The sequence below is a fragment of the Bufo gargarizans genome, chromosome 6, assembly GCF_014858855.1.
Source record: "Bufo gargarizans isolate SCDJY-AF-19 chromosome 6, ASM1485885v1, whole genome shotgun sequence".
Lineage (NCBI taxonomy): Eukaryota > Metazoa > Chordata > Amphibia > Anura > Bufonidae > Bufo > Bufo gargarizans.
In genome coordinates this window covers 79,373,990-79,389,902 of record NC_058085.1, presented here as the reverse complement: position 1 = coordinate 79,389,902, position 15,913 = coordinate 79,373,990, and the positions used below count along the sequence as shown (strand labels likewise).

The window sequence follows — 15,913 nt, the reverse complement described above, 5'->3', positions numbered from 1 at the left end:
CTGCTAGAAGTTATGAATGAATTGCTCAACGTTTGCAATGAAGGTCCATATGGGTGTTACCAGTTGGGGGGGTGTCCCTGCACAGCCTGACATTATCCAATCAGTGCGGCCAGTGTCAGACTGTGCAGGGACACAACCCCAACTGGTAACTGGTAATACCCAGCTGGACCTTCATTGCAAACTGAGGAATGGTACAACATAGAGTTCTAAGAATAAATGCTCTGGAATTGTTATTACATGGGGCATGCAAAATTAAAGCTCATCCCGGAAAAAAAAATAAACTCACATCACTCTATTGACAGCAAAAAAAAAAAAAAATACTTATTGGTATTAGAATATGATCAACTTGCTAAATAAAACTATACCGTATAAGGGCTCCGAAAATCCAGTTGACACATCAGTTATTTGGTCAGTTATTTTCATCAGTTTTTGTGAGCCAAAACCAGGAGTAGAGGCTACTCAGAGATAAGGTGTAATGAAAAGCTATTCACCTGTTCTGTGTTTTTGACCCGCACCGGGTTTTGGCTTCCAATAGCTGATGGAAATATCTGATCAAATGACTGAAGTGTGAACAAGGCCTAAGCGAACAACCTTTTTTTTGCAGTTTTATTTTCTTCTACGGAGGAGGTGATGTCATAACTAGTGATGAGCGGCAGGGGCTATATTCGATATCGCGATATTTCACAAAATATTCGAGATTATTTTCTTGATTGCTAAAAATCAGCAATGTAATATTCGTGCAATGCGCGCGAAATACAGGTGTGGGTCGCTTTTGCTACATTTTCCAAGCTGCTAGAAGTTTGGCGCAGGAAAGCACAGAGCACAGCAATGACACTGCTGCCTCTCTCAGAACTGCAAAAAACTGCAGAAAATGGCTGCTGGGGGGGTTCTTATATAGTAAGGGGTAGGCAACTTTCCTATTGGTTGCTAGGGATGTTGCTAAGCTATGACAAAGACATTGCAGCCTTCCCATTGGCCTACATGAAAAGAAAATCTAGAATATTCGAAATTACGTATAAATATCACTATATTCTAAATATTTGCGAATTCTCGAAGTGCCGATATTCGGGATTAATATTCACAATTCGAATATTCGCGCCCAACACTAGTCATAACACCAGAAAAATGACAAAACCTCCAACATGTTGCATAAGAATAAAAAAGCCCCAAAAACACCAGGAGCAGAAACACACTTGTGTCTCCTGTGCTTCATATTTCCCATAGACCTTCAGCTACTAACTATCAGGAGCTGGTGTTTTTACAGCAAAAACGCCCAAAAACTGCCAGTGCAAAAAAAGCAACTAAAGCTAGAAAAGTACACATAAAATGCCACTAAATACCGATGTCTTAACCCATCCTGAATGTGGTATCGCCGTAACCGTACTGATCCGCAGAATATTAATATCGTTATTACTATACAGTGAATGACATAGAAAAAACTAACCCAAAAGAACATTGTTTTATTTCACTCTGTGCAGAACGTCTTTCAGTACATTATATGGTAGATTAAATGGGGTCTTTGAGACGTCTTAACTGATGACCTATACTCTGGCTAGGTCATCAGTATCTGATGAGTGGGGGTCCGAAACCCGGGATCCCTGCCGATCAGCTGTTGGAGAAGGCACCTCACAGCTTTACCAAGCACAGCACTTGCCTCGAATGGGGCTCAGCTGCATCTAGGCTATGTGACCAATGAACATGAGGTTGAGAAGTCTTGGAAAACCCCTTTACAAAATTCAACTCGCTTCCTAAAAAAATGGACAAATCAAAAAGGTATAGTGAGGTTGACAAAAACAAAAACTGGTTGTTGAGGAAAGGGGTTAAAACTCTTCCCTCCTGAATCTTAAGTAACCCTTTAACATATTTAAAGGTTTCTCTCATCTCCACCCCACCTTTTCTTCTGTCCTCCAGACCATACCGGTTCTTTCTATCTTTCCCAGAGTAGAGCAGGACTTCCTACATTATGAGGGCAGAGATGATTCCTTCTCACGTGATGGTTACCTGGAGCTGCTTCCTGGGTTTCTGTTCCACCCAGGTCCTCCCCCGCCTCTTCTCCTCAGCCAGGTCACTCTCTGCTCTGAGCAGGTCTCTTCTCGCTCAATGGAAACTACAGAAGACAAGTCACGTCATTAATGTGCTTCACTGTCCACTATCTGCCCTGAAAGCTTCAGGACTTCGAGGACCAAGACACAATCATGGCTTTTGGGAAAACTGGGAAAGACCCCTTTAGCACCACCGTGGGGCATCTGATCGGTAAGTGACGGCAGATTTTCTGAAATTCTCAGGACAAGAGATAACCTGTCGGAGCAACAATAACACACCCTGGGGCGTTTCTGTGCAACCCCTGGATGGGACAGAAAGGGGCACTGAACGGATGGTGGATGGAAAAAAAAAAGTAACAAAAAATTCGAAAAGTTTGTCAGGGGCACCAAAACTTTTACATAAGAGCTTGTGCACATGACAGTATGTTTGGTCAGAAAATGCGGATCGGATGTAGACCCATTCATTTCAATGGTGCCGTAAAGAATGCGGACAACACACTGTGTGCTGTCCGCATCCATATGTCTGTTCTGCGGCCCCGGGAAAAATAAAATTGGAATATGTCCTATTCTTGTCAAGATCAGGCATTTGTAACATAATGCGGGACCCGCAGAAAGGGATAAGGCTGGATGTACACTACCGGTATCCGTGTTTCAAGGATCCGCGATACGGTCGTGTGAATGATGCCTTAGACCAGGCATCCTCAAACTGCGGCCCTCCAGCTGTTGCGAAACTACAACTCCCAGCATGCCAGAGCAGCCTACAGGTATCAGCCTACAGCAGGGCATGGTGGGAGTTGTATGTTTTACAACAGCTGGAGGGCCGCAGTTTGAGGATGCCTGCCTTAGACGGTATGACGGCTGAGGCTAGCAGATGTGATTTCATACTGCACAGCGTTATCTGTAGATCTACCTGACTGAGCACAATATGGAAGCTGTGGTGTAGTATGAGCCCCCCAAAAAATATATATTGGGGCACACCCAAATAAAGTACTTGTGTGGCCTCCACATTCCACGGAGCGCCACGGCCTGGGTGTAACTGAGACCCCATTATTCCCTCTAGCGATGCCACGGTCCCAAAGAGGTAGATAACCAATTCAGCTCTGCTACACCCATACGTAGTGTACTTATGTAATCACCCAAGGTAAGAGTTCATTAACCTTCACCTTCCGCTGCGCTGTCTCATGTCGTGATTCATATTAGGTAAAACCTGACGATAATTTGATCCTGGGGATGATCATTCCATATCATGTCCCACCTCGGTGGACTGTATTCCGTACATTACCCCCAAATGTTGTATATTAGCAGAATCATGACTGCAGATCTGCTGACTGCACACGTCGTTATCTAGCCTGGCCCTGCCTCACACCTCCATTGATTACATTATGTCAGGATATTTACTTACCCACAATGCTACTGCACACTGGCCGCAGGAGAAAGTCGTGTGTACAGTACGTTACGTTAAGGGGGAGGTGTCGTCGTGACAAGACATCAGGCTTTAAATCAGGTTTTATTATATATATATATATATATATATATATATATACTTTATTTATTTATTTTTTTAAACGAAGAGGAAGATTTATCAAAATTGAAAACTGTTTTAGTTGCCCATAGCAACCGATCCACGGAGGAGCTCTGCAAAATGAAAGCTGGAATCAGTTTTACTACCTGTACTGCGACTATGGGTAGAAAACATATTTAAAACCCTATGATTGTTGGATATTTGATGATTAGAGCATGGTTAGGTACAAATAGGACGCATCTTATAATTGCCAATTAAATTGTTAGAAGGCTTGTAGGTCCAACCTGTCTTTCCTGCGTCACTTGTAGTGTAGGTAGGTTATTATATTTCCTCAGGTTCCTATGAATGGTGTATACGGAAACCAGAATTACTTTGTTGGAGTCATGGTGCACGTTACCCAATGCAATGGAATTTTTTGTTTCTCAAGTTAAAGTATGTAAACAATGGACGGTTGCTGTGCCAATTATTTACACAACCAAAAGTACGTAAGAGATAAGAATGTATATGATGATGTATGGGAGCGATACCTTTATTGGCTAACCAGCAAAAAACATATTGAAAGTTTTCAGAACACAGATGCTCCTTCTTCAGGCAAAATTACAAAAGATTTTTTCTGGCTAACACGGTAATACGTACTTTTTGCTACACATTGACGTAAGAATGTGACATATGCACAACAGGTAGTTGTGCATATGTGGCTCTCTCAATTGTGGTCTACAGGAGTTCTAAAACCAGCCAAGCACAAATAGGTGGGACTGAATAGTGTCTATGCTATACATCATTAGACTATGCTTTTAATGGAGTTTTGCTTGTCAGAACTAATCATTTCATCATCATATGCACACCAGTAATCCCACCAATCACAAATTGTTTACTGAATCCACCAACTGAGCGACATATCCAGAGGTGTAACGGTTCTGCACAGGGGGAAGTGGGATGCGCAAAACACATTTGAGTGTGCCACGCAATGCCTATGGGCATAAGATTAAGGAACTCTCCCTGGAAAAGGAGTTATACAATAGGTACCGCAATGGGCACTCTCATTACCCCTCCATTCTAATCTCTCTAGCAAGGTGCTGACATTGGTCACAGAGGGTGTACATAAAATAGAGTGCTCTTTAAAGGGAATTGGTTAGCAGTCTTGACCAATAAAAACTGCTACTAGAACTAGGTAGAAGCCAAGGAGAGTAAGACAAATATAACTTTGTGGAGCTTTTAGTATCAGGAATAGTGTGAATATGAACATTTATTCTGCAAGCTGCTGCTCCTGCAAATGTCCTGGGGGTGAAAATTTACTGTGGGTGCTCTTTGCTGTGTTCTGCTTCACAGTACCGCCCAGCTGTAGCAGCCCCCTGGTTGGATGCCACCGCTGTCACCCTGAGCAGAGGGGAGAGGCTGTGAAGAAGTATAATTTACAGTAAAGCATCAGAGCAGGAGCAGAACCTGGCAGACTAAAAGTTCATATTCACCATACTCATTGTAAAATAGTTTGAAAGGCTAAAAAAAAAAAACATACGTCCATCCTATTTTCCTTCAAAGTTGATCCAGAAGAAGACAAAAAACTCATGATGGAGAAGCCAGTTTTCCTCACCTTAGGAACAAACCTTCCTGACTCCAAATCTGGATAACTCCCTGGATCCACACACCTTTCTCACACTTATAGTAACTGTAATCTGTAATTGTATTGCAGTGACCCAATGGTTCACTGCTAGGGAGAAGCAAACTTGTGTTTTCAAGTTTGGTGTACAGGTTCGGGTCAAAACACAAGTTGGCTCATCCCTATTCACTGCTAAATGATTAATGTGAATTTACTGTGTATAGTATGTCTCAGAGGCTGTGTATGGGAGAAATAGTTAATTTTCCCTGCCTTGGACTCAGTAGCTAGGAGCGGGCTGCCCCACTCCTCTGAGCTAGGAGCTGTAGTGTAGCTAGCAGACAGAGAGTGAGCAGCTAGTCTATATACTGTAGCTGGTGCCTGACACAGAGACATTGGGCAAATTCACACTGGTCCTGAAAGTTAAGAGATACCAGGAAAGTGACTGGAAGAGTGTGTCTACCTCTGACAGAAAGAAGCATGGATTTTGCAGAAGGTTGATGGCCATTACAAAGGAGAGTGCATGGACAAAAAGCCAGTGAAAGGTAATGCACATTTATGGCCGTAGACTTCACTGCATCTGGTGTGGGTTATATTGCTTCCACCGCCTGCCACACTACTATGAGTGACTGCACCCCACAATTGGGCATTGAAGATATACATAGAGTTGACCCCCTTGGATGATTTGGGAAGTTGCTTGGATTGATTAAGAAGAGACTTGGAGAGGAATGTATTGCATATATTACATATTCAGCTTTGGGAAATCTGTGTATGTACCCTGGAGAGACTTTGTTATATTTATACATAGTTATAAGATCTCCACTCAGATGTATTTTTTCCAAACTAACTAATAACCCTATTTTTATAATCTTTCTGGTCCACCCATTTCAGTTATTACTTTAGTTGCTGTCCTCTGAAGCCTCTTTAGCTCTGCTATGTCAATACTCAGTGGGTCAGATTTAACATAGATCAGCATAGTACGAGGTCAATGATAACCAGGAGCACTGTTGGAGGCTGCACCTAATTTATGACGAGGCGTAGGCCTCGTCCACCATGTGTGCTAGCGATTTGTAAAGTGGCAGAACTGTTCTCGTCATGTACATCTATGACCCTTTTGATGTACTCCATGATCTCATTAGCCTTGGCAGCAGCTGCCTGACACTGGTTTCTACAGTGATATTTACTGTTCACTAAAAGTCTCTTTTCATGTCTGTTTTGACCTCTGATAAAATCTCTGCACAATGTATGTTTGTCCTCCTCTTGTTGAACCCTGCCTATTGCTATAAGCAGTTTCACATGATCAAATCTGCTGATAGACCCCCATTGTCAACAGATCATAGACAGGATTATGCAATGGTCTGAAAGAGTCACGGGGCCAGATTTATCATTAGCTCAAGTCAGAATAATGGAGTGAAAAAGTCGCAAATTTTTACGCAATCGCTTAAACTGCGCAAAAATTTGCGACTTTTTTCTGCTCTGCACTATGCTTGCCAGTTTTCTGAAAGTGGGCGTGTTTTCTTATGTAAATTAATCTCTAGACAGATTTACTATTGGGAGTATTTAAAAAGTGTCAATTTCACTCCAGTGAGGACCATGCTTATTTTATGACTTTTTAATAGAACATGCGACTTTTGTAAAGCTGCTTACTGACGGATAAACTGCTACCGTCAAACCACATTTATTACAGTCTTAAAGGGCCGATCATAAGTCTGACTTGGCTAAAACTGACTTTAGCCATATGTGAAAGTGGAGTGAGCTGTCAGTCATCATAAATCTGGCCCAATGTGTTTTGGCCTGTGTCCGCTGCTCCACTCTCTATGTGTCTGCCTTTCTGGTGTGTATGTGTGAATTTCACCTCAGGTTCTGCACTGCAGGGGTTACACCCTTTCTTTCCTTGGTGTGTGTGCTGGTTTCCACACGCTGACTTATAAACTTATCTACTCCCCCATAAAGGCTGGCTACTAGGGATGAGCAAAGTCGATTCGCTAAAAACTTTGTTCTAATACTGTATGGAGATCCCGCTCTAATGAGCCGAAGTTATAACTTTGCAAAGTCGCGCGAGACTTTATGTAATAACTTCGAGAATTAATTATTACTGTTAAAAAAAAACTTGGTACTGAACTCAGTTTTGGTTCCAAGATACCACTTAGAACCGAACCTGAGTTCGGTACCAAGGTTTTTTACAGTAATAATTAATTCCCGATGTTGTTACATGAAGTCTTGCACGACTTCGGGAAGTAATAACTTCGGCTCATCGCAGCCAATACATTCTAATACTTTACGGAGCGGGATCTCCGTACGGTATTAGAACAAAGTTTTTAGCGAATCGACTTCAGATGTACCATCCGAAGTCGATTCGCTCATCCCTACTGGCTACAGGTCCAGTCTGGTTCTGCTAGATTTTGCAAAAAAAAAAAAAGAAGCTATGTCCTGTTTGTTCTTGTGTACCAACTGCTTCTGGATTCCTGGAATTTGACTCTGGCTGCCCTGACCTCAGCCTGTATCTTGACTACATATATAGGGATGAACGAACTTGTGTTTTCAAGTTCGGGGCGTACAAGGTTTAGGTTATCTAAGAATTCCATTATGGAGTCTGCTACCACGGACCATAATTTACTGTCTGTGGAAGTGGAATCCCTAGTGGAATTGTTAGATACCCCGAACGCAAACCTTGTACGCTGAACTTGAAAACACAAGTTCGTTCATCCCTACACATGTATTGCCTGATCCCCTGGTGCCTCGTATTGGTGTCTCTGATCCACATGGATGTCAGCAGATGACCGTTCCTGGTGGTTGGCACAGTGGATCCACAGACTGTATTGTTATTAGTTTGACCTCTGGTGGTTGTTTTTCAGTATGATAGGTTCATATTCACTTTGTGCATAAAAAAAGTTGCATCTTTGCAGAAATGAAATGTAAGTCAACCCTGGGACGGAGTAGAAATTACACCGTTTTTACGACAAACTCAGGCGCAAAAAAGGTGCACATACACAAATAGGTCGGTAAAAAAGTAGCAGAAGTTAGAAAACTTCTGAATTAGTTTCAAAAATCAAAATAGTGGTACGAGGCGCAAAAGCCTCCAAAACGGGTGCAATTTAATTAGTAAATGTGAGAAAAAAACTGTCTAAAACAGCATTTTTAGACTAAAAACAGGCGCAAACACTTTAGTAAATCTATCCCACTGTGTTTATCTTGTGCTTCAAAGGTAGGCTCTGCAGAGGACCAAATACCACATACGCTTTGAAGCTACTAGAAAGAATGGTCTAACATTTAGGCCACATCTGGGGCTTACCCAAAGTGTTAAGAGTTGGAGCAGCTTTTAGCTGTCTGAGGTATCGAACAGTGTCAGCAGTACAATTTAGTAAATTTGATGTGCCTCCAGGTAATCTCTGCCATTGCTTTGCCTACTCTCTGAAAGGTGGCAAGCATATTAAAACTCCAAACATTCACAAAATTCATTGTAAAGTGACATGTAGGGTTTAGTGAATTTCTCCCTATAACTTCACTGCCCGTTTCTTAGTGTAGTCAGTTCCCCTCCACTATCTTGACAGATAGTCTGTTCCACAACACACAGGGCATCTGTCCCCAGCTAACTTATTGTGGAAGTCTACTGCAATAGGTGACGGAGGGGTCCTGACTACATTACCAAACAGAGATGAAGTCAGTTACCTAAGGAGGTTTTTTTCTTTTTCTTCTATCTAGTATCATACCTGAATATTGTAGAGCATGTGAATCTAGTGTATTCCTTTTAAACCTGCAGCCACCTGTAAGTTGAACTAATTAGAGCTAAAGGGGTCGTGTCATGATAATTATCAGAGATGAGCCAAGCGAGCTTCCAATGCTACATCCAAAGTCGCTTTGTTCAAAACTTCTGATTAATACTGTACGGAGATCAGTCTCCGTACAGTATTAGAATGTATGGGCTCCGATTAGGCGAAGTCACTCGAGACTTTGTTGAATAACTTCGGTAGTTGATTTTTAAAGTGGAAAAAACACTTTAAAACTTGGAACCGAACTCGGTTTCTGTTCTGACTGGTACCTCGGAACTGAAGCCGAGTTCGGTGCCAAGTTTTAAAACTCCTGAAGTTATTTAATGAAGTCACGCGCAAATTCGATTCAACGGAGCCCACACATTCTAATAATGTACAAAGACAGATCTCCGTGCAGTATTAATCAGAAGTTTTGAACTAGGCAATTTCAGATGTAGCATCCGAAGATTTCTTTGCTCATCACTAATAATTAGTGGACTTCTATCCGAATTTCAGAAAACATTTGATTTGCGGCGACGTCGAATTTCCTTGTGCTTTGTGGTAATTAATCGATTTTTCCCTAAAATGAAAAAAAATCAATCATACTTACCCATTTGAGCGCAAAGAGGCCACTGCAGCCATCTTGCTTAAAGATCCCACCGGATGTGATGCGCCGTGTGACATTTTGCTCTGGATCTTCAAGCAAGATGGCCGCTGTGGCCTCTTCGTGCTGAAATGGATGAGGTTATTTTTTTTTTATGAGTAACCCCTAAAATGCTTTAATATTGATCAGCAATGAACGCGGCATCTGAAGGGTTAAATTACGGGGGGGGGTTGCACAATAGCTGTACCCTGTCCTTCCACCCGCAACTTACAAAAAAAACGTGCTTTCTGACAAAGTAATTTGTCACTAAGCAAATTTATTAGTAAAATTAGGAGAAGCAGCCTGCCCTAACAAGTGTGAGATAAATAATTAACTAGAAGAATATCGAAAATAAAATCAATCAACACAGAAAGCAGCTTACACACCCTGGAAGCAAATAAAGTTTATGAGCCTTACACGTCAGGATGATGCACTTAGGATCAGTGAATCAGGTATATGGCACAGGATGACGTGGTTGTCTTCTCTACCAGGTGTGAGCCCAGTGCAGACATTTCATGAGTGGACCCCCCCCCCCCCCCAGTGCCCCTTACAGTAGTTATGCATCCTTAATGTCCCCTCACATTAGTTAAAACCAGGGGCGTACTGGAAACTTAAAAGGGCCCTGGAAAAAATACAAAAAGTGTCCCAGTTTTGTTGTTGGGTCCAAATTGATAGAAGGTAAGGCCAGCAATTCCATATTATAGCACCCCAACAGAGCCAAATACCACAGTCCATCACAAAATACTGCCAGCAGCGCAAAATACATCACCCAAAAACTTCCACTGGCCAGTCGGGAAATTGGGAAATTTTCCTGTAAGGTCTATGGCCAATCCGGCCCTCGTTATAACCCCCTCAAATTAAGAAAGAGAATCCCCAGTGTCCCAATAAATACATTGGGCAACAACACTGTTTCTTTGTAGGTGGTGCACGTCCCTAATACCCTCTTCTGCCAGAAGGTCTGAGATATCGGTACTGTAATGGGACCGCATTTATTTAAATCCACCACCAGTTTGCAAACAAAAAGTGACATTTCTGACTTACATTGGTTGCCCTTTTTTAAGCTGGGGTCTGTGCACCCTAAGTGCCCCCTCACAATAGTGCTGCCCCCTTAGTGCCCCCTCACTATAGTGCTGCCTTCTAAGTGCCCCCTCACAATAGTAATGCCCTCTTAGTGCCCCCTCACAATAGTGCTGCCCTGTAGTTTTAATAAAATAAAAAAGTAATGCTCCCCCATCCCCATTTCCCCAATGAATGGAGCACATCATCTCCTGGCTTGTGCGCTCTCCTGCACAGTTCAGCAGACGCAATGATGTCACTGCATAAAGAGAGGAGAGCACAGGACGGGGAATGGTAAAGCAAGATCTGGGACAGTCGGAAGGCATGATTCATGTAACCTGCCGCTGGTGGACCTGATGCTGTTGCACCATTTGCCCTATGGTTAAGGTGGCCCTGCTCATGCTAACATTATGGGTACATTGCAGAGTTTGCACAAAAAACACCATGGGACTCTGGATCATCTTTTCTTAAAACTTTGTTTTGTTCCATTCCTCTGTTATCCCTACTAGAAGGTTATGAATAAATTGACAACTGGGTGTTACCAGTTGGGGTGTGTCCCTGCACATTCCAACACTATCCAATCAGTGCTGCCAGTAACAGACTTTATAGGGACGCACCCATTTGACAAGGGGTACAGTAACACCCATTTGTCAATATATTTGTATATTTCCAGGAAGAATAACAGAGGGACAACACAGCTCAGAGATCACCCAGCACTCATAGATTTAGGAGAATGCATGTATTTACTCAAACAGAAAACATGTCAGGAGAGGAGACTGGTCCTCTTTAACCCCATTCTACCCTGCACCATTATTACGTTGGTGCAGTTAGGTAGTTAACACAAAGCAGAATAGTACAGCGCTGTGAGGGCACAGGCTCATCTCTCCCAGGTGTCACCCTGCTCTAATGGCCATGATCAGTAATAACTCTGATCCAAGCCTTTTAATTACGTAGTTGTGGCATCTAGGTGGTTAAAGGGTAACTGTCATGTTTTCATCAAAAATCAATTTTAGCATATGTTACTGCTGCAGGAGCATTATGCATACAGCAATCTTTAGTTTCTTCACTTACCACTGTTTTCCTTGGGTTTTTCCCTTAGTTACAGCTGTTTAAACATTTACAATATGAGGATCTTCTCAAGATGGCTCCTCTGCCAGTTCTCTGAGGCCAAAACTGCTTTCCCTCAGGTCACATACACAATGCTGTAGCCAGCAGCTCCCTGCCAGCCAATCAGATTGGATTACTGAGAGACACCCCTTCTCACTCTGAAGCCTTATGCAGGCAGGCAGTGTGAAGGACCGCCCCTCCGTCTTCCTGTCTTCTTAGCCAGAGACAGATAAGCCATAGCAACTGTCTTTTAAGGGAGCAGTGGAAAGGGACAGAGGACATTAATGAAAGCTGTTATTATAAGGTAATTACAGATATTTTGACAATCATTGACAAAATATGACAATTACACTTTAAGTGGAGAGGGCATTCATTCTCATCCAAACAAGCTTCCCCAGGAATGTGATTGCAGGGTGCCAAGAGCCTATGGCAGCAATGAACCGATCAGTGTATTATATGGGTAATCGGAAAATTGCATGTTCAAATGCCCTACTTGAACAAAAAAAAAAACATTTTTAACTCAAAAAAGTGTTTGAAAAAATAAAAAATCTAGTAAAATATGCATCAAAAAATTAAAAAAATGCATAACTTGTATTGCCGCATCTATAACGAGCCATACAATAAAATGCATACATTTTTATCCTGTATAGTGAGCATTGTAAAAAAATGCCAAAAATATATATTTTTTTTCAAAATGGCACCAATGAAAACTACGTCTTCCTGCAAAAAAAAAAAAAAAAAAAAAACTCCCACTGCTTTGTCAATAGAAAAATAAAAATGTTACAGGTCTTTGAATGCAGCAACACAAAAAAATAAATTTTTTATTATCCAAAAAGTTGAAAAATATATTTTTAAAAACTATATAAAATTGGTACCAGCATAATTTTGCTGCCTCAATTTTACTACCCCAAAGAACAAAGTTGGCATTGTAGTGCCCTGGAGCAAGGGTACTTTGGACTATGGACATTTGTGGATATTTACCCCTATTGCTGCTATGCAAAGCTACTTTATTGCGCCTCGAAGGGTTAACATGATTTATGCTGTTGGTGTACTTTTACCGTTTTATATTGTTGAACTGCTTTTGATATGTTTATTGTAAGATATCCTGTTCATTTGCACTGCTATTGCTCTATATTTGCACTGCACTGTGGAAAAGGTTAATGCACAGTCAGCTGATACTAAGAGACTTTGGGACTTTCTACCTATGCAAAGTTTTGGAGGGAAAAAACAGACACACTAACCTTCTGACTGGTTAAGCTCTGTTCTTTACGTCTGGAGACATGTTTATGTCTGAAAACACTGCTTAGTCATTCCCGTAGACTTCCATGAAGACTCTATACAAGTCTACGACAGACAGAAATTGTACCAATATTTCTGTTTAGACTCTTCTCCACCCCTCCCACTAGAAGGTTCCAGTTCAGCTAGAAACTGTATAGAGAGAGCAGTCAGAGCCCCTAGTTGTCTACAGATAGGGAGCATTGTTCAATAGGAGAAACTCTGGCAGACTGCACAAGTGAACAGAAGAAGACGCTGAGATGGGGATGCTGAGCCACAGACCCTAGGTCACCATCCCTGTGACCAGGGAGCCAGCCAAACGTCTGAGCCACAGACCCAGGGTACTAGCCTTCTGAGAAAGAGATGGAACAGCTAGCTCAGGCTTTTCCTCAACACAGAACCTGCCGGGAGGAGACTGAAGAAGCCAGCCCAGTGCCTTGCTTTGCTTCCACTCCATCCCTCCCACTAGAAGGTTCTAGTTCAGCTAGAAACTGTATATAAGGAGAGCAGTCAGAGCCCCTAGTGTTTTGCAGTTAGGGATCAGTACTTGGAGTGGGAGACTCATGCCAGTACCAGAAGAGATGCTGAGCCACAGACCCTGGGTCATCAGCCCTATGACCAAGGAGCCTCCCGGACTACTGAGCTACAGACCCTTGATCACCAGCCTTTGGCCAGGGTACCAGCCTTCTGAGAGAGAGACAGACAGACAGACAGCTAGCTCAGGCCTTTCCTCAGCATCAAACCCTTCTTCTGCCAGGGAGGAGACTGGAGAAGCCACCCCTATCCCTTTCCTGTATTGTTTTGCACCTAAATTCTTCCACTAAAGAAGCACACTGGTTTACTGCACACCCTGACTCTCTGGACTTATTTCCTATTGGGGTGCACCATGCCTTACCATCCTTTCCAGAGAGCAGCAAGATGTGGTGACACCTTGTGGATACCCAGCGTATAGTTGGGCCACCCCAAACCTGGCCACTGCACAATCATCCAAAAATTTGTATAAGTTATACAATACAGTACATTAGCTTTCGTTTAAAATGATGGCGCTAAAAATGCAACCTGTCCCACAAAGAGCAAGGTTCAAGTCACACCTCTGACCCCACCAAGCAGCTCCCAATATCTCAGCTTCTTGGATTTCTTTGCATCTCACATGGGTAATGGAACAGGGGGCAGGTTTTCCGCAGAATTTGGCCAACCAGGACATAAACGCAGCTCTGCTACAACTGTACATCCCATGAATAGACCTGACTGTCGAAGAAGACTGCATACAGGATTTTTCTGTTGCGTTCAATCAGTACGCCCTACTCTTCCTCTCTCCGTGATTTCAGTAGCTCTCCTCTCTGTTTTATTACTGCCGTGTCAGTAGAAGTTGCGTCATCTCCTCCAAGGATTTCTCCGTAGCCTGGAGCTGCATGTTAAATAGATGTCCCCGAGCTCACCGGGGACTGCCGTGCTGTAGGTCACTGTCAGAACAGATTGCAGACTGCTCCCGTGAAACACAGATGGACTGAGATTCTGTTCCTCTCTCCCATACTCCAGTGATGCATGTGAAGCAATCCCCTAGATAACTGATAGGAGCCATCGCAGCTCTCTTCTGCTGCCCTTGGGCTTTCACAGAAGGAGAGCCCAGATATCGGCTCGTCTTAAGAACTGAGTAATGAGAATGCAGGAGGATGAAGGCTAGGAAGGAACGGCCAGATAAAATTATGTAAAATGGCTAGTTAGGTGGGAAATGAAATGTTCTTCTGCACATGGAGTTTGTGTGGATGGCTCAGCGGATGGGATAAGCCTATAGTTCTATAGGCCAGTGATCTCCAACCTGTGAACTATAACTCCCAGCATGAAAAACTGCCATAGACAAAGATCGCTGACTATCATCCCCATTGCTGACTAGCACAGAAAGAAACCAATACTACATGCAACCGTAACCCGAAAAACACAGGCAACCATAACACCCCCAAAAAAAGAAATCAGCTCTCGGAGAGCAACTTTAAGCAACTTTTTAAACAGTAAAATATTGGAACAAAATGAATTGAAACCAAAATCATAGTCACCAAGATGGGTAGTTGGGGAGGAATACAGTCATTAATGTTTCTTAAAGAGTATAGAAACCCCTGTGCAGGAGGTTGTATGGTGGTGTGCCGTGTGCTGCCAAAGGGTGCTCCATACAGCGACATTCGACTACAGGAGAATAACATAGTAACATAGTACATAAGGCCGAAAAAAGACATTTGTCCATCCAGTTCGGCCTGTTATCCTGCAAGCTTTGTAATATGGAATACATATAGGTCCCATATACTCCCATGGGAATTGTATTTTGTATATATCCTAGCCATTTATATAGTACAGTACTTGTATTGGATGGATCCTCAGTAACACCTCATATGATAATCCACAGCTGCAATCATAATTCTGCTCATTGGCATTAGAAACAGTCGACAAGCTTGTTCACAAACATACCGTCAAATTGAGCATCTGATTCAATGTGTGTGTTTATTCCAAAAGTGCTGTGAAAAGTCTGTCTGTCTGTCTCTCTGTCTCTTCCTTTCTTGTCCTGATTTTCCCAAATGAAATTACTCAAAACATGGGTTAAGTAAAATCAGAACTTTTTTTTTTTCAGTTGGATTTCTGTATTTTAGAATTTATTTGTCATTTTTACAATTACACTTTCTAGAATACAAATCGCCAAAGCTAACTGTGTAAATACTAAGCAAACAAGTAATGCTCCCCCATTCCCATGCCACCCCCTCCTCCTGTGCAACCCTTACTCCTACTGTTAGTCAAGATAGCTCTCTCAGACCAGGCCCAGCAGCCACTACGTCCGTTTCCTACATGTATATACTGTATGTCATGTCACTATATATAATGTCATTGTATTATACTGTTGAGGGGGCCCAGACAAAAAATTTCAGTCCTCCTCGAAAG

At 42.5% G+C, this 15,913-nt stretch overlaps 1 protein-coding gene across 1 annotated transcript in view; it reads left to right on the top strand.

Annotated features, from left to right (window-relative positions):
• The first annotated feature begins 2,049 nt into the window (after positions 1-2,049).
• TOM1L1 (target of myb1 like 1 membrane trafficking protein) overlaps positions 2,050-15,913 on the top strand; it is a 96,955-nt gene continuing 83,091 nt past the window's right edge. The window contains exon 1 of the mRNA XM_044297613.1: positions 2,050-2,253. Coding sequence (XP_044153548.1) covers positions 2,196-2,253 — 58 coding nt within the window. The 5' untranslated portion in view covers positions 2,050-2,195. The remainder of the gene's footprint in view (positions 2,254-15,913) is intronic.